The sequence below is a fragment of the Pseudophryne corroboree genome, chromosome 2, assembly GCF_028390025.1.
Source record: "Pseudophryne corroboree isolate aPseCor3 chromosome 2, aPseCor3.hap2, whole genome shotgun sequence".
Classification (NCBI taxonomy): Eukaryota; Metazoa; Chordata; class Amphibia; order Anura; family Myobatrachidae; genus Pseudophryne; species Pseudophryne corroboree.
In genome coordinates this window covers 339,172,541-339,192,522 of record NC_086445.1, presented here as the reverse complement: position 1 = coordinate 339,192,522, position 19,982 = coordinate 339,172,541, and the positions used below count along the sequence as shown (strand labels likewise).

Sequence of the window (19,982 nt, the reverse complement as noted above, 5' to 3'; positions counted from 1 at the left end):
AGGCTGTGTGTATAAACTGTCTATGAAACATAAATGAATTGTGTGAATGTACACACACTTTGTTTAATGCACAAAGTTATAAAAAATATTGGCTAAAATTACCTTCAGGCTGTGTGTATGAGGTGTATATGTAACATAAATGCATTCTGTGCTTATATTTAGGTCCCATCACCATGATATCTCATTATGGTATGCAATTATTCCAAAATACGGAAAAATCCCATATCCAAAATACCTCTGGTCCCAAGCATTTTGGATAAGGGATACTCAACCTGTATTATCAATTAGCTGTGGGGCAAATCCTGCACGCAGTTAAATCTCCCCTATATGTTCCAGTTTATTCCACCACTGTATTAAGTGGTGTCCTCAATCCTAAATATTGATCACTGAGGATGACAATTTTTAATTTAATTTTAAAGTGCAAAATTTTGGATGTGGCATGTTGTGTCGCTAAAGCTGAAATATACAGTTATAGTACAGGTCTGAAATGCATTTTAATGAATACATTGACCAACTGCGTATTATTCAGATCCTTTGTTCTTAATTCTTCTCCAAAGCAGACATCATTACATAGCAGTGCCCCCAAATCAATCCATATTCCCCACAGCAGTGACCCCTGATCAGTGTTATGCCCCACAGCAGTGCCCCCAATCATCCCCTATGCCCACAGCAGTGCTTCCAAATCAATCCATATGCCCCACTGCAGTGCCCCCAAATCAATCCATATGCCCCACTGCAGTGCCCCCAAATCAATCCATATGCCCCACAGCAGTGCTCCCCAAATCAGTATATGAATCATAATACAAAGCAGATGAGACCGTAGAGTTGCGGTGTGCATGGAGCCCAAATTCCAAATGGCTGTGGAAGGTGGGAAACAGATTTCCTTGGCTGGGAAGTGTCCAGACATCATTGTTACAATCACACCCCTCCCCCTTCTCACCTTAGATTGCAGGCAGCGGTGTAGCACAAATCACCTTCAATCCTGAAACGGCGGTGGTTCCGGCCTAGCCCAGAGTTCAGCAAGTCAGCATGGTGCTCCGGAAAAGGATAGAGAACATTCAGGCAATGGTGCTCTTCTAAAACAAGCTATTGTGAACACTGTGTTGTGATGTGCCCCAAAAGCATAACTATTTGATTGTTTAGTTATTACAAATATCTGTCTATATGTATTTGTATAGTTTACTTCATATAAGAATGTAAGTTTCTCCAGTATGCTGCCACTTTAAAGCTTTATATCAAATTTAAAGTTATAAGTTCTGGCTGGTGAACCCATAATCAGTCCGAGTTATTACAGCTATTTGAAAGTGATTCTGGTCATTAAGTGATTAGCATATTTTTTTTATTTTAGACTAAACTTCATCTCTTCATGTCAAAACTTTTTTTTGTTTCCTGAAGATAATGTGGCCTTTGTAATATGGTGCACTGTTGGCCCCCAGAGAGGATCACTTGATCGTATGAGGGTCTTGTGCCTTCACATATCTTACCAGAAATATTTTTTCCATGGCCATGTCACATTTAGAAATGCTGGAAGCAATACAACTTCCTCTGGTGTTTCCTGTCCTGTCAGCTGCCGTATGGACATGTGCTACACAAGGCGGCTAAATGCTCTTATGTAATTCTGTCCATCGCACAATCCTCCATTTATAGTAATTCCTAATGCAACTACATAGACGGGACATTTTCCATTTTCAGATAGAATAAATGTCAATCTGTTCTGTTAACATTTGTCTTGAGAAAGACTGCAAGGCAGATAGCATTACTTCTTAGGCTGGGTACACACTTGCCAATGCACATCAGATGTGACATCGTGCAAGATTTCCTCCCGCAAATGATATTGTTCATACACACTGAGCAATATAGTTTGCTATACTGGATGACTGCACCTGGCCACATCCAGTATTGTACAATATCTTTAGATTTCAAGGTAAAAACTAAAGATATTGTACATTATCAACCAGCAGGAGCGTGCATTGTTAACGATATAGTGAATACACACTGGACGATGTGAACGATATATCGTCTGATCTGCGGGTCGGACACTATATCGGGTGCATATCGCCAAGTGTGTACCCAGCCTTAGTGTTTGGCGTTTGTGCAAAGTATAAACTGGGGTTTTTTTTGTTTTGTTTTTTCAGATGTTTCCTTTTAATTTTTGACACAAGCTAATCCTAACCTTAAGTCAGAGGTTCCCAACTACGGTCCTCAAGGCACACTAACAGCCTAGGTTATAAGGCTAGCCATACTTGAGCACAGGTGGCTTAATTAGTACCAATTATTTAATTTAGCTATCTGTTCCCAAGCATGGATATCACTAAAACTTGGACTGTTAGTGTGCCTTGAGGACCACGGTTGGAAAACACTTCCTTCAGTTAAATACACTATAGCACAAATACACTATTGTGCAACAATAAAAGACACAGGGCTTGTGTATATTTAACAAAACTGTATATTTAAATGTAATAGATATAGTGGCTATTCAGCATGGGATTTTGGATGGGATATTGGATATGAATTTAGCATCTTAGAGAGAAACAGAAGCCAAGTATTTACAATGTAATTTAATTGTAAGAAAGTTAGAAATGCAGTAAAACAATAAAATGGTCTTCCTGTCGCCCAATGATGCTGGGTAATAATGTGGTATAAAAGTATGTGCTACAAAGTTTGGACTAAAAATTATAACATAGGGGCGATACAATTGTTTCCCCCTGCGACTGCCACTAGATGGCGCCCGACAGCAATTCAATTGTTGCTCTGTTCGGGCACAAGTGCCGCTCGGGGACACATTTCTTCTCAAAGCCTTCCTATGTGGGTAGAAGAAATGTGTGAAAAGTCCATGCTTTGGGTGCCCTAACAGCTGTTTGCGTGCCCTAACCGGGCTTTAAACGGGTTTAGCCAATGTATGTAGCTAAATCCCGTCTATTTGGGCGCGAGAAGTGCTGTAATTAATGGGTGCCTGGAACAGTGGAATTGCTCCATCGAGTGCCCATTAATTTATAGCTGCATCCAAAACAATTGAATTCATCCTTTGGTCCCTCATTTTGTGATTTCTGTTGTAACATTAAGGTGTACACAGGATCAAAACAATACAAGAAGCCCATCTACTTATTCTTGAGTTGCTATTAAAATATCTCCTCTCATATCTCCTCTCAAACCTGTGTTCTGTGGAACTATCCTCTGAGAAGAAAAGGGGCAAATGCTTATACAGGTTGAGTATCCCATATCCAAATATTCCGAAATACGGAATATTCCGAAATACGGACTTTTTTGAGTGAGAGTGAGATAGTGAAACCTTTGTTTTTTGATGGCTCATTGTACACAAACTTTGTTTCTCTATCGTCCTAAGTGGATGCTGGGGTTCCTGAAAGGACCATGGGGAATAGCGGCTCCGCAGGAGACAGGGCACAAAAAAGTAAAGCTTTACTAGGTCAGGTGGTGTGCACTGGCTCCTCCCCCTATGACCCTCCTCCAGACTCCAGTTAGATTTTGTGCCCGAACGAGAAGGGTGCAATCTAGGTGGCTCTCCTAAAGAGCTGCTTAGAGAAAGTTTAGTTTAGGTTTTTTTCTTTACAGTGAGTCCTGCTGGCAACAGGATCACTGCAACGTGGGACTTAGGGGGAAAGTAGTAAACTCACCTGCATGCAGAGTGGATTTGCTGCTTGGCTACTGGACACCATTAGCTCCAGAGGGATCGAACACAGGCCCAGCCGTGGAGTCCGGTCCCGGAGCCGCGCCGCCGACCCCCTTGCAGATGCTGAAGCGTGAAGAGGTCCGGAAACCGGCGGCTGAAGACTCCTCAGTCTTCATAAGGTAGCGCACAGCACTGCAGCTGTGCGCCATTTTCCTCTCAGCACACTTCACTGGGCAGTCACTGAGGGTGCAGAGCGCTGGGGGGGGGCGCTCTGAGAGGCAAATATAAACCTTATACAAGGCTAAAAATACCTCACATATAGCCCATAGGGGCTATATGGAGATATTTAACCCCTGCCTGACTGGAAAAATAGCGGGAGAAGAACCCGCCGAAAAAGGGGCGGGGCCTATCTCCTCAGCACACGGCGCCATTTTCTGTCACAGCTCCGCTGGTCAGAACGGCTCCCAGGTCTCTCCCCTGCACTGCACTACAGAAACAGGGTAAAACAGAGAGGGGGGGCACATTAATGGCTATATATATATATATATTAAAGCAGCTATAAGGGAGCACTTAATATAAGGATATCCCTTGTATATATAGCGCTTTGTGGTGTGTGCTGGCAGACTCTCCCTCTGTCTCCCCAAAAGGGCTAGTGGGTCCTGTCTTCATTAGAGCATTCCCTGTGAGTTTGCGGTGTGTGTCGGTACGTGGTGTCGACATGTATGAGGACGATATTGGTGTGGAGGCGGAGCAATTGCCAAATATGCAGATGTCACCCCCCAGGGGGTCGACACCAGAATGGATGCCTTTATTTGTGGAATTACGTGATGGTTTATCTTCCCTTAAACAGTCAGTTGAGGACATGAGGCGGCCGGACAATCAATTAATGCCTGTCCAGGCGCCTCAAACACCGTCAGGGGCTGTAAAACGCCCTTTGCCTCAGTCGGTCGACACAGACCCAGACACGGGCACTGATTCCAGTGACGACGGTAGAAATTCAAACGTATTTTCCAGTAGGGCCACACGTTATATGATTTTGGCAATGAAGGAGACGTTACATTTAGCTGATACTACAGATACCGTAAAACAGGGTATTATGTATGGTGTGAAAAAACTACAAACAGTTTTTCCTGAATCAGAAGAATTAAATGACGTGTGTGATGAAGCGTGGGTTGCTCCTGATAAAAAGTTGATAATTTCAAAAAAGTTATTGGCATTATACCCTTTCCCGCCAGAGGTTAGGGCGCGCTGGGAAACACCCCCTAAGGTGGACAAGGCGCTCACACGCTTATCCAAACAAGTGGCGTTACCCTCTCCTGAGACGGCCGCACTTAAGGATCCATCAGATAGAAAGATGGAAGTTATTCAAAAGAATATATACACACATGCAGGTGTTATACTACGACCAGCTATAGCAACTGCCTGGATGTGCAGTGCTGGAGTAGTTTGGTCAGAATCCCTGATTGAAAATATTGATACCCTAGATAGGGACAATGTTTTACTGTCGTTAGAACAAATAAAGGATGCATTTATCTATATGCGTGATGCACAGAGGGATATTTGCACACTGGCATCTCGGGTGAGTGCTATGTCCATTTCAGCCAGAAGAGCCTTATGGACACGACAGTGGACAGGCGATGCGGATTCAAAACGTCACATGGAGGTTTTGCCGTATAAAGGGGAGGAGTTATTTGGAGTTGGTCTATCAGACTTGGTGGCCACGGCTACTGCCGGGAAATCCACTTTTTTACCTCAAGTCACTCCCCAACAGAGAAAGGCACCGACCTTTCAACCGCAGCCTTTTCGCTCCTACAAAAATAAGAGAGCAAAGGGCTTGTCGTACCTGCCACGAGGCAGAGGAAGAGGGAAGAGACACCAACAGGCAGCTCCTTCCCAGGAACAGAAGCCCTCCCCGGCTCCTGCAAAAACCTCAGCATGACGCTGGGGCCTCTCAAGCGGACTCGGGGACAGTGGGGGGCCGTCTCAAAAATTACAGCGCGCAGTGGGCTCACTCGCAGGTAGACCCCTGGATCCTGCAGATAATATCTCAGGGGTACAGGTTGGAATTAGAGACGGATCCTCCTCATCGTTTCCTGAAGTCTGCCTTACCAACCGTCTCTTCCGAAAGGGAGAGGGTGTTGGAAGCCATTCACAAGCTGTACGCTCAGCAGGTGATAGTCAAAGTACCCCTATTACAACAAGGAAAGGGGTATTATTCCACTCTATTTGTGGTACCGAAGCCGGATGGCTCGGTAAGGCCTATTCTAAATCTGAAGTCCTTGAACCTCTACATAAAAAAGTTCAAGTTCAAGATGGAGTCACTCAGAGCAGTGATAGCGAACCTGGAAGAAGGGGACTTTATGGTATCCTTGGACATCAAGGATGCGTATCTACACGTTCCGATTTACCCCGCACACCAGGGGTACCTCAGGTTCATTGTTCAAAACTGTCACTATCAGTTTCAGACGCTGCCGTTCGGATTGTCCACGGCGCCTCGGGTCTTTACCAAGGTAATGGCCGAGATGATGATTCTTCTTCGAAGAAAAGGCGTATTAGTTATCCCATACTTGGACGATCTCCTAATAAGGGCAAGGTCCAGAGAACAGCTGGAGACAGCTTTAGCACTATCTCAAGAGGTGCTAAGACAACACGGGTGGATTCTGAATATTCCAAAATCCCATTTAATCCCGACAACTCGTCTGCTGTTCCTAGGAATGATTCTGGACACGGTTCAGAAAAAGGTTTTCCTTCCAGAGGAAAAAGCCAAGGAGTTATCCGATCTGGTCAGGAACCTCCTAAAACCAGGAAAAGTGTCAGTACATCAATGCACAAGAGTCCTGGGAAAAATGGTGGCTTCTTACGAAGCAATTCCATTCGGCAGATTCCATGCAAGAATATTCCAAAGGGATCTGTTGGACAAATGGTCAGGGTCGCATCTGCAGATGCACCTGCGAATAACCCTGTCACCAAAGACAAGGGTGTCACTTCTGTGGTGGTTGCAGAAGGCTCACCTATTAGAAGGCCGCAGATTCGGCATTCAGGATTGGATCCTGGTGACCACGGACGCCAGCCTCAGAGGCTGGGGAGCAGTCACACAAGGAAGAAACTTCCAGGGAGTATGGACGAGTCTGGAAAAGTCTCTTCACATAAACATTCTGGAACTAAGAGCAATCTACAATGCTCTAAGCCAGGCGGAACTTCTCCTGCAAGGAAAGCCGGTGTTGATTCAGTCGGACAACATCACGGCGGTCGCCCATGTAAACAGGCAGGGCGGCACAAGAAGCAGGAGTGCAATGGCAGAAGCTGCCAAGATTCTTCGCTGGGCGGAGAATCACGTGATAGCACTGTCAGCAGTGTTCATCCCGGGCGTGGACAACTGGGAAGCAGACTTCCTCAGCAGACACGATCTTCATCCGGGAGAGTGGGGTCTACATCCAGAAGTCTTCAACATGTTAATAGACCGTTGGGAAAGACCAATTGTAGACATGATGGCGTCTCGCCTCAACAAGAAACTGGACAAATATTGCGCCAGGTCAAGAGATCCACAGGCAATAGCTGTGGACGCACTGGTAACTCCTTGGGTGTACCAGTCAGTGTATGTGTTTCCTCCTCTGCCGCTCATACCAAAGGTATTGAAGATCATACGGCAAAGAAGAGTAAGAACAATACTAGTGGTTCCGGATTGGCCGAGAAGGACTTGGTATCCGGAACTTCAAGAGATGCTCACGGACGAACCGTGGCCTCTACCTCTGAGAAGGGACCTGCTACAGCAGGGTCCCTGTCTTTTTCAAGACTTACCGCGGCTGCGTTTGACGGCATGGCGGTTGAACGCCAGATCCTAAAAGGGAAAGGCATTCCAGAAGAAGTCATTCCTACCTTGATTAAGGCACGGAAGGAAGTCACCGTGAAACATTATCACCGCATTTGGCGAAAATATGTAGCGTGGTGCGAGGATCGGAGGGTTCCGACGGAGGAATTCCAACTGGGTCGTTTCCTACATTTCCTGCAATCAGGATTATCTATGGGTCTCAAATTGGGATCCATTAAGGTTCAAATTTCGGCCCTGTCAATATTCTTCCAAAAAGAATTGGCCTCTGTCCCTGAGGTCCAGACTTTTGTCAAGGGAGTACTGCATATACAGCCTCCTGTGGTGCCTCCGGTGGCACCGTGGGATCTAAATGTAGTTTTAGATTTCCTCAAATCCCATTGGTTTGAACCATTGAAAAAGGTGGATTTGAAATATCTCACATTGAAAGTGACTATGTTACTAGCCCTGGCCTCTGCCAGGAGAGTATCTGAATTGGCGGCTTTATCTTATAAAAGTCCTTATCTAATCTTCCATTCGGATAGGGCAGAACTGCGGACTCGTCCGCATTTTCTCCCTAAAGTGGTATCAGCATTTCATCTGAACCAACCTATTGTGGTGCCTGCGGCCACTAGCGACTTGGAGGACTCCAAGTTGTTGGACGTTGTCAGAGCCTTAAAAATATACATTGCAAGGACGGCTGGAGTCAGAAAATCTGACTCGCTGTTTATATTGTATGCACCCAACAAGTTGGGCGCACCTGCTTCTAAGCAGTCGATTGCTCGTTGGATTTGTAACACAATTCAACTTGCACATTCTGTGGCAGGCCTGCCACAGCCTAAAACTGTAAAAGCCCACTCCACAAGGAAGGTGGGCTCATCTTGGGCGGCTGCCCGAGGGGTCTCGGCATTACAACTCTGCCGAGCAGCTACGTGGTCGGGGGAGAACACGTTTGTAAAATTTTACAAATTTGATACCCTGGCAAAGGAGGACCTGGAGTTCTCTCATTCGGTGCTGCAGAGTCATCCGCACTCTCCCGCCCGTTTGGGAGCTTTGGTATAATCCCCATGGTCCTTTCAGGAACCCCAGCATCCACTTAGGACGATAGAGAAAATAAGAATTTACTTACCGATAATTCTATTTCTCGGAGTCCGTAGTGGATGCTGGGCGCCCATCCCAAGTGCGGATTATCTGCAATACTTGTACATAGTTATTGTTAACTAATTCGGGTTATTGTTAAGGAGCCATCTTTAAGAGGCCCTTTCTGTTGTCATACTGTTAACTGGGTTTAGATCACAAGTTGTACGGTGTGATTGGTGTGGCTGGTATGAGTCTTACCCGGGATTCAAAATGCCTCCCTTATTGTGTATGCTCGTCCGGGCACAGTACCTAACTGGAGTCTGGAGGAGGGTCATAGGGGGAGGAGCCAGTGCACACCACCTGACCTAGTAAAGCTTTACTTTTTTGTGCCCTGTCTCCTGCGGAGCCGCTATTCCCCATGGTCCTTTCAGGAACCCCAGCATCCACTACGGACTCCGAGAAATAGAATTATCGGTAAGTAAATTCTTATTTTAATACACAAGGTTATTAAAAATATTGTATTAAATGACCTTCAGGCTGTGTGTATAAGGTGTATATGAAACATAAATGAATTGTGTGAATGTAGACACACTTTGTTTAATGCACAAAGTTATAAAAAATAATGGCTAAAATTACCTTCAGGCTGTGTGTATAAGGTGTAGATGAAACATAAATGTATTCTGTGCTTAGATTTAGGTCCCATCCCCATGATATCTCATTATGGTATGCAATTATTCCAAAATACGGAAAAATCCGATATCCAAAATACCTCCGGTCCCAAGCATTTTGGATAAGGGATACTCAACCTGTACTGACCTGTGCTAGTGGGCTAGCAACAGCTGTTGGTGAGTTGAATCATAAGCACTATGCAACAAGTGGTAATTTGTTCCTATTTGCACCACATATAAGCCAGTACGTGCACATTAAGGTTTGTGTATATTTCAGCACCAACGTTGTTTTGAAATGTGTTTTGCACATAGTTCAGTATGGTGTACCAAGTATATTAATGCATGCCATGTGCTTTGGATGAAAAATTAAATGCTATCATTTGATCACTTGACCATTTATGGCTGTTTCTGCAAACTCGGGTAATATAATTCAGTAGTATAAAGCCGTCCAGACGAAAGCTGACTAACCAGTAACCAAGCAAATTGTTTCCTACATAGCTAAGAAGTACCTATAGAAACTACTGTTACCAACATTCTGAATCAGTCAGAACATTTTTTCCTATAAATACAGATTTGTTTTTTTTTTTCTTTTGTGCCAATACATGTTTCTGAGCCTGCACGTATTTTGTGTTTTGCAGAGCATCCCATATGATCATTACACTGGTTGAAGACTTTCCTGAATATCTCATTATCAATCTTGATAAGGTAAACTGTATTTGCATTGTATGTTATAAAAAATCATCTCTAAATGTTATGTCTAGTTCAGAGTTTCCCAAACCCGGCCCTCAAGGTACCCTAACAGTCCATGTGAAAGTGTAACTGGTTCTAGTTGTAGTTGGCATGCCAGATCTGGTTTGGCTGAATGTATTAGCGCAGATATAAGGTGAAACCTGCTTCAGTTCTCTGTATCTCCCTAAGGAGATGTCCTAGTGAGTTCACAGGATTTTTTTCTTTTCCATTGGAAGCACCGTGGTTTCCATATTAGAAACACACAGGGGGTAATTCAGACTGGATCGCTGCAGCGCAGGGGCGGGCCACGGTGGCTGCATGACATCGCACACAGCCGCTGCGATCCGGGACACAGCGGGTAGCCGCCTGCCAGCGCGCATGAGCTGCTCTGGCAGGGAGCTACTAGCAAAGTTATCGTACAGCGGCGATGCCGTTGCACTTCAAGAGTAGCTCCCGGCCAGCGCAGCTTTAGCGTGCTGGCCGGGAGCTACTCATCTCTCCCCGGCCCGCATCGGCTGCGTGTGACGTTACGCAGCCACTGCGGACAGCCCCCCGCTCGGTCTGGCCACGTCTGCGTTGACCGGACCGCACCCACGAAACGGCAGCCAAACACCGCCGTTCGCCCCCTCCCGCCCAGCGATCGCCTCTGCCTGTCAATCAGGCAGTGTCGATTGTATTCCTGCTACGGTCTTCAGCCGTCTGGCATGCGCATGCGCAGTAGGGACCCGTTCGCTCTGCTGTGTGAAAACACAGCGAGCGGGTCAGAATGATCCCCCCCCCAAGGGCCATATACAACGGCCTTCTACAAGCGGCACATCTTCTGCAAGATCAGGCCATTCAGTTCAGTCGGACAATGTAACGGCAATGTCCTACATAAACCGACAGGGCGGAACGAAGAGCAGAGTGGCAATGTCAGAGGTAACAAGAATCCTCTTCTGGGCAGAAAAGCACGCGGTGGCGCTATCAGCAATCTTCAATCCAGGAGTGGACAACTGGGAAGCGGACTTCCTCAGCAGACACGATCTCCATCCAGGAGAATGGGGCCTCCACCAGGAGGTGATCGCAGAGGTGACAAGCCAATGGGGTGTACCTCAGGTAGACATGATAGCCTCTCGCCTCAACAAGAAGCTTCGCAGGTACTGCTCCAGGTCGAGAGACCCACAGGCAGTGGTGGTGGACGCCCTGGTAACTCCGTGGGTGTTCCAGTCAGTGTATGTGTTCCCTCCACTTCCACTCATCCCAAGGATTCTCAAACTAATAAAAAGAACAAGAGTTCAGGCGATCCTCATTGCTCTGGACTGGCCAAGGAGGGCTTGGTACGCGGATCTTCTGGTATTACTCCTGGAGGATCCAGGGCCTCTTCTTCTTCGCGAGGACCTTCTTCTACAGGGGCCGTTCGCTTGTCAAGCCTTACCGCGGCTACGTTTGACGGCATGGAGGTTGAACACCAGATCTTAGCTTGGAAGGGCATTCTGAAAAAGGTCATTCCTACCCTAATTCAGGCTAGGAAGGGAGTTACATCTAAACATTACCATTGAATTTGGAAAAAGTATGTGTCTTGGTGTGAAACCAAGAAGTTTCCTACGGTGGAGTTTCAACTGGGACGGTTTCTCCTCTTTCTGCAGGCAGGCGTGGATGTGGGCCTACGCTTGGGCTCCATAAAAGTCCAGATTTCGGCCTTGTCCATTTTCTTCCAGAAACAATTGGCTACCCTCCCTGAGGTTCAGACATTCTGGAAAGGGGTTCTGCACATCCAACCACCCTTTGTGCCTCCTACGGCACCTTGGAATCTTAATGTGGTGCTGCAGTTTCTGCAATCAGATTGGTTCGAACCTTTGCAGGAGGTGGATGTCCAGTTTCTTAGTTGGAAGGTGGTCACACTGTTAGCATTGGCATCTGCTAGACATGTGTCAGAATTAGGGGCATTGTCATGCAAGAGTCCCTATTTAATTTTCCATGAAGATAGGGCTGAGCTCAGAACGCGTCAGCAGTTTCTTCCAAAGATTGTGTCAGCTTTTCATATCAACCAACCTATTGTGGTGCCAGTGGCTACTGACTCCTCGATTACATCAAAGTCCTTGGATGTGGTGAGGGCTTTGAAAATTTATGTGAAGATAACTTCTCGTCACAGGAAGTCGGACGCTTTATCCTGTATGATCCCAACAAGGTTGGGTGTCCTGCTTCTAAGCAGACAATTTCTCGTTGGATCAGGTTTACTATCCAGCATGCTTATTCTACGGCAGGCTTGCCGTGTCCAAAATCTGTCAAGGCCCACTCTACTCGTAAAGTGGGTTCTTCCTGGACGGCTGCCCGGGGTGTCTCGGCTGTACAGCTTAGCCGAGCAGCTACTTGGTCAGGGTCGAACACGTTTGCTAAGTTCTACAAGTTCGATACTTTGGCCTCTGAGGACCTAAAGTTTGGTCAATCTGTTCTGCGGGAACCTTGGCACTCTCCCTCCCGTTCTGGGAGCTTTGGTACATCCCCATGGTACTAAATGGACCTCAGCATCCTCTAGGACGTAAGAGAAAATAGGATTTCTCTTACGTCCTAGAGGATGCTGGGGACTCCGTAGGGACCATGGGGTATAGACGGGCTCCGCAGGAGATAGGGCACCTAAAAAGAACTTTGACTATGGGTGTGCACTGGCTCCTCCCTCTATGCCCCTTCTCCAGACCTCAGTTGGATTCTGTGCCCAGAGGAGAAAGGGTGCACTGCAGAGAGCTCTCCAGAGTTTTCTGTGGAAAAATAATTTTGTTAGGTTTTTTATTTTCAGGGAGTCCTGTTGGCAACAGGCTCCCTGCATCGTGGGACTGAGGAGAGAGAAACAGGGCTGGCTTTACGGTTGGGCTCTGTTTCTAGGCTACTGGACACCATTAGCTCCAGAGGTTGTCGGAACACAGGTCTCACCTGGGGTTCGTCCCGGAGCCGCGCCGCTGTCCTCCTCACAGATGCCGAAGATAGAAGCCGGGTGAGTATGAGAAGGCAGAAGACATCAGGCGGCAGAAGACATCAGATCTTCATGAGGTAAAGTGCGCAGCGGTAAGCTGCGTGCCATTGCTCCCACTATACACACACAGAGGAGCACTGAAGGGTGCAGGGCGTTGGGGGGAGGGGGCGCCCTGGGCAGCAATATTCCTCACTTCTGGGCATGTTAAGATGGATTAGGCTGCGGAGGCAGAAAATCCAAGAATCCCCCGCCATTTTAATAAAAAAAGCACTGGGTCCGAAGGCCGCCGTCGGGTGGGCGGGGCTTGATCCTCAGCACTAACCAGGGCCATTTTCTCCACAGAAGCTGCATGCTGAACGCTGGCTCCCTGGTCTCTCCCCTGCTGAACTTCACAGGCTGGAAAAAAGAGGAGGGGGGCACATTGGCAACGCAGTGAGTGGGAATTGGAATATTATTATATAAAAAAGCGCTATCTGGTCATATTTTTCCACAGTGTTATTAAGCGCTGGGTGTGTGCTGGCATACTCTCTCTCTGTCTCTCCTAAGGGCCTGGTTAGGGTTTTGTCCCCTTGTAGGTTAATCCCTGTGTGTGGGGGGTGTCGGTACGTGGTGTCGACATGTCTGAAGCGGAAGGCTTCTCCAAGGAGGAGGTGGAGCAAATGAGTGGTGTGTCCCCGTCGGTTATGCCGACTCCGGAATGGATGGACATGTGGCATATGTTGAATGCAAGTGTGGCATCTTTACATAAAAGGCTTGATAAGGCTGAATTAGGGGGGACATCAGGGGGTCAATCCTTAGATTGGACCGACTCACAGGGCCTGTCGGGGTCTCAAAAGCGTCCCTTAACACAAGACACTACTACCGACACGGATTCTGATTCCAGTGTCGACTATGACGAAGTAAAATTGCACCCTAGGGTGACTAAAACCATTCAGTGTAGGATTGTGGCAATAAGGGATATGTTGCATATTGAGGATGAACCCTCGGTCCCCGACACAAGGGTACACATGTTTAAGGAAAAGAAACAGATTATTAATTTTCCCACATCTCATGAATAAATGATTTCTTTGAAAAGCTTGGGAGACTCCGGAAAAGAGACCGTAGATCCCCAAAAGAATTTATATGGCATACCCCTTCCCTAAGCAGGACAGGGAGATTTGGGAATCACCTCCCACTGTGGACAATGCCCTGACGCGCTTGTCCAAGAAAGTGGCGCTACCGTCTCCTGACACAGCGGCCCTTAAGGACCCTGCAGATCGCAGGCAAGAAACTACCTTAAAGTGTATTTATTCTCATACGGGTGCTGTGCTAAGACCGACAATTGCGTCGACATGGGTGTGTAGCGCAATTGCAGCTTGGACAGATGAGCTGACAGATCAATTTGAAAATATGGATAAGGATACTATATTCTTAACTCTAGCCCATATTAAAGACGCAGTCTTATTTATGAGGGATGCTCAAAGGGACATTGGACTGCTAGCTTCTAGGGCCAATGCCATGTCTATCTCGGCGAGAAGATCCTTATGGACTCGCCAATGGACGGGTGATGCGGATTCCAAAAAACATATGGAAGTACTACCCTATAAGGGTGAGGTATTGTTTGGGGATGGGCTGACGGACCTGGTTTCCACAGCTACAGCAGGTAAATCAAATTTTTTACCATATATTCCCAAACAGCAAAAGAAAGTAACACCCTATCAGATGCAGTCCTTTCGGTCGCACAAGTCCAGAAGAGGTCGGGGATCCTCTTTCCTCGCCAGAGGTAAGGGCAGAGGCAAAAGAGCACCTGCTTCGGCAGGTGCCCAGGACCAAAAGTCCTCCCCGGCTGCTCCAAAACCCACAGCATGACGCTGGGGCTCCCCTGAGGGAGTCTGCACTGGTGGGGGCACGTCTTCGACTTTTCAGTCAGGCCTGGGTCAGATCAGACCTGAATCCCTGGGTGTTGGAAATAGTTTCCCAGGGGTACAAACTGGAATTCGAGGAGGTGCCCCCGCGTCGATTTTTCAAATCTGCCCTACCACCTTCCACATCGGAAAGGGATGTAGTGTTAGCTGCAATTCAAACGCTGTGTATACAGCAAGTGATAATCAAGGTTCCCCTGCACCAGCAGGGAAGAGGTTACTACTCAACCCTATTTGTGGTCCCGAAACCGGACGGTTCGGTCAGACCTATTTTGAATCTGAAATCCCTAAACCTGTACATAAAAAGATTCAAATTCAAAATGGAATCACTCAGAGCGATAATAGCCAACATGGAGGAGGGGGAGTTTATGGTGTCTCTGGACATAAAGGATGCGTACCTTCATGTCCCCATATATGCCCCCCATCAGGAATACCTGAGATTCGCTGTACAGGATTGTCATTACAAATTTCAGACGTTGCCGTTTGGACTTTCCACGGCCCCGAGGATTTTCACCAAGATAATGGCGGAAAATGATGGTGGTTCTGCGCAAGCATGGAGTCACAATTATCCCATACTTGGACGATCTCCTGATAAAAGCGAGATCAAGGGAGAAATTGCTGAGCAGTGTGGCACTCTCTCTGAGAGTGCTCCAGCAACACGGTTGGATTCTAAATCTACCGAAGTCACAGTTGATTCCGACAACTCGACTACCGTTTCTAGGTATGATACTGGATACGGAACAAATGAAGGTCTTCCTCCCAATAGAGAGAGCCCAGGACATCCAGAACATGGTCAGAGACCTTCTTAAACCGAAAAGGGTGTCAGTTCACCAATGCACTCGAGTACTGGGAAAAATGGTGGCGGCCTACGAGGCCATTCCCTTCGGAAGGTTCCATGCAAGGACTTTTCAATGGGACCTTCTGGACAAGTGGTCCGGGTCCCATCTGCACTTACATCGGAAAATAACTCTGTCCCCAGGGGCCAGAGTGTCTCTCCTGTGGTGGTTGCAAAGTGCTCACCTGCTGGAGGGTCGCCGGTTCGGAATTCAGGACTGGTTCCTGGTTACCACGGACGCGAGCCTCCGAGGATGGGGAGCGGTCACACAGGGAAAAACTTTCAGGGACTTTGGTCAGACCAGGAGTCCTGTCTACACATCAATGTGTTGGAACTCAGGGCCATTTACAACGGCCTTCGACAAGCGGAGAGTCTTCTTCGAAACCTACCGGTTCTGATTCAATCAGACAATGTCACAGCAGTGGCTCATGTGAACCGCCAAGGCGGGACAAGAAGCAGAGTCGCGATGGTGGAAGCCACCAGGATTCTTCGCTGGGCGGAAAATCATGTAAGCGCTCTGTCGGCTGTCTTCATTCCGGGAGTGGACAACTGGGAAGCAGACTTCCTCAGCAGACATGATCTCCATTCAATCAGACAATGTCACAGCAGTGGCTCATGTGAACCGCCAAGGCGGGACAAGAAGCAGAGTCGCGATGGTGGAAGCCACCAGGATTCTTCGCTGGGCGGAAAATCATGTAAGCGCTCTGTCGGCTGTCTTCATTCCGGGAGTGGACAACTGGGAAGCAGACTTCCTCAGCAGACATGATCTCCATCCAGGAGAGTGGGGACTTCATCAAGAAGTCTTTGCAGACATAACACGTCTTTGGGGAACTCCTCAAATAGACATGATGGCGTCACGCCTCAACAAAAAGCTTCGGAGGTGTTGTGCCAGGTCTCGGGACCCTCAGGCAGTGGCAGTAGACTCTCTGATAACACCGTGGGTGTTCAAATCGATCTACGTGTTTCCTCCTCTTCCTCTCATCACAAAAGTGTTGAGGATCATAAGGCAAAGAAGAGTACAGACGATACTCGTTGTCCCAGACTGGCCTCGAAGAGCTTGGTACTCAGATCTACAAGAGATGCTCACAGGAGATCCCTGGCCTCTTCCTCTGAGGGAAGACCTGTTGCAACAGGCGCCCTGTGTATTTCAGGACTTACCGCGGTTACGTTTGACGGCATGGCGGTTTAACGCCGAATCCTAGCGAAAAAGCGGATTCCGGAAGAGGTCATCCCTACTTTAATAAAGGCTAGGAAGGAGGTGACGGTTAAGCATCATCACCGTATCTGGCGAAAGTTTGTGTCTTGGTGTGAGACCAAGAATGCACCTACGGAAGATTTTCATCTGGGTCGTTTTCTCCACTTCCTACAGACAGGAGTGGATATGGGCCTGAAATTAGGCTCTGTTAAGGTTCAGATTTCTGCCCTCTCGATTTTCTTTCAGAAGGAGTTGGCTTCTCTTCCAGAAGTCCAGACGTTTGTAAAGGGAGTGCTACACATCCAGCCTCCTTCTGTGCCTCCAGTGGCACCGTGGGACCTCAACGTGGTGTTGCAGTTCCTAAAATCACACTGGTTTGAACCGCTTAACAAGGTTGAGTTGAAATTTCTTACTTGGAAGGTGGTCATGTTGTTGGCCTTGGCATCGGCAAGGCGAGTATCGGAATTGGCGGCTTTGTCACACAAAAGCCCGTACTTGATTTTTCATGTGGATCGAGCTGAATTGAGGACACGTCCGCAATTTTTGCCTAAGGTGGTTTCTTCATTCCATGTGAATCAACCTATTGTGGTGCCTGTGGCTACAAGTGACCTGGAGGATTCCAGATCCCTGGACGTAGTCAGGGCCTTAAAGATTTATGTAGCCAGGACGGCTAGAATTAGGAAAACAGAGGCTCTGTTTGTCCTGTATGCGGCCAATAAGATTGGCGCACCTGCTACGAAGCAGACTATTGCTCGCTGGATCTGTAATACGATTCAGCAGGCTCATTCTACGGCTGGATTGCCGGTACCAAATTCGGTTAAGGCCCATTCCACTAGGAAGGTGGGCTCTTCTTGGGCGGCTGCCCGAGGCGTCTCGGCATTACAACTTTGCCGAGCGGCGACTTGGTCGGGGTCAAACACTTTTGCTAAATTCTACAAGTTTGATACCCTGGCTGATGAGGACCTAGCGTTTGCTCATTCGGTGCTGCAGAGTCATACGCACTCTCCCACCCGATTGGATGCTTTGGTATAAACCCCATGGTCCTTACGGAGTCCCCAGCATCCTCTAGGACAGGCCTGGCCAACCTGTGGCTCTCCAGATGTTGTGAAACTACATATCCCAGCATGCCTTGCCACAGTTTTAGCATTCCCTAATAGCAAAACTGTGGCAAAGCATGATGGGACTTGTAGTTTTACAACAGCTGGAGAGCCACAGGTTGGCCAGGCCTGCTCTAGGACGTAAGAGAAAATAAGATTTTAAACCTACCGGTAAATCTTTTTCTCCTAGTCCGTAGAGGATGCTGGGCGCCCGTCCCAGTGCGGAAACTCTGCAAGACTTGTATTTAGTTGTTTCTTACATAAGGGTTATGTTACAGTTGAATTCGGTCTTGGACCGTTACTGTTGTTGTTCATACTGTTAACTGGTTATGTATGTTCCAGGTTACATGGTATGATTGGTGTGGGCTGGTATGAATCTTGCCCTTGGATTTCTAAATCCTGCCTTGTATTGTCCATCTCCTCTGGGCACAGTTCTCTAACTGAGGTCTGGAGGAGCCAGTGCACACCCATAGTCAAAGTTCTTTTTAGGTGCCCTATCTCCTGCGGAGCCCGTCTATACCCCATGGTCCTTACAGAGTCCCCAGCATCCTCTACGGACTAGGAGAAATAGATTTACCGGTAGGTTTAAAATCTTATTTTTAATTGCCGACCGGTAAATCCTTTTCTCGTAGTCCGTAGAAGATGCTGGGGGCCCGTCCAGTGCTTCGTTTCCCTGCATTGTTACTTGGTTCAGTGTTGTTGTTTCAGCCGTTGCTGAATTGTTCCAAGTTGGTCAGCTTGGCTTTCCTTTTTGTTATGTTTGAGCTGGTGTGAATCTCACCACTATCTGTGTATTTCCTTCTCTTGAAGTATGTCCATCTCATCGGGTACAGTTTCTAGACTGAGTCTGGTAGGACCGGCATAGAGGGAGGAGCCAGCCCACACTATTAAATTCTTAAAGTGGCAGTGGCTCCCAAAGAACCCGTCTATACCCCATGGTACTAAAGGGACCCCAGCGTCCTCTACGGACTACGAGGAAAGGATTTACCGGTAGGTAATTTAAAATCCTATTTTTTTTTATGCAGCAGTCGCTGTGTCAAGACATTTTCCTGACCTCTAGACTGAACCCCAAGGCATTAAGGGGGTACCCCATTAGCTGCAAAAATCTCTGTTTTGCTATAAAAACAGGATTTTTTTTAATCATAATTGTGAGAACTTGGTATCCAATTAGCGGCAAAACATTTCCATACATTTTATCACAAATTTGCTTTCATCATCTCTGAGCAGGAGATAAGTAGTGCAAAATCCCTATTTTTAAGGTAAAAATATAGTTATTTGGTTCTGAACCCCTGGGACAACCCCATGATTGACTAATTAGGCATTTTAGAAGTTTTAATGATTCTTAATTGGCCAGGGTATGGGACAGGTATATTGGGGTGCTTTATGAGTGAGAGAAGTGTTTTTAGGCTTGCAGGTGGGAAAAGTCGTTTTTTCTTTTGTTTTTTGTTTTTACTATTTTTAAAAAGCCCTATAAATGACCCAAATATATACTTGTTCCCATTTTTATGTACCCCTAATTTAATGACAGCTGAAAAATAGCTTTCTACCATTTAAAAAAAAAATCTTTTTAAATGCACATAGCAGCCATTTGACCCAATTTAAATACACTAAATAGTTTTATTATGGCCACTACGACTTCTATAATGTTTTCCTACATTAGTTTGGCTTTTTTTGGAGGTACAGGCCGATTTTTTTTTTTCCATTTTTTTTCATATACTTATCATTGGTTTTGCTGGCTATAATTATCGTGCAATCCCATTTTTACAATTTTGGAATAGGATAGGTGTGAAGAACAGGAGCGCACACACCCCGATAAACTGTTTTTGTGGCAACTATTGTGCGATTTTGTAAGAACAGTTGACCTGCACTAAATTGTTGCGTTTTCACAGCTAATAGGATAACCACCCAAGAGTGTGAGTTAATCAACATTCTAGGCAAAATGCAGCCTCTATCTTTATTAGCTTTTAATAAGTTACCTTTGGAAGACCTGCTGGTATGTTTCCAGATTGGAAGTTTGTACGTGCAGTATTTTTAGAAGGTGTTTGTGTCATTTGGGCGGGTGTAGTACGGCTGACCGGCGGTCAGGAGACCGCCGGT

The 19,982-nt window shown here is 46.8% G+C and overlaps 1 protein-coding gene across 2 annotated transcripts in view; it reads left to right on the top strand.

The window, feature by feature from the left end:
- The window catches only part of TGDS (TDP-glucose 4,6-dehydratase), a 201,155-nt gene that overhangs the window by 29,767 nt on the left and 151,406 nt on the right, over positions 1-19,982 (top strand). For both annotated transcript variants that reach the window (XM_063953018.1, XM_063953017.1), the window contains exon 2: positions 9,820-9,886. In XM_063953018.1, the coding sequence (XP_063809088.1) occupies positions 9,820-9,886 (67 nt within the window). The remainder of the gene's footprint in view (positions 1-9,819; positions 9,887-19,982) is intronic.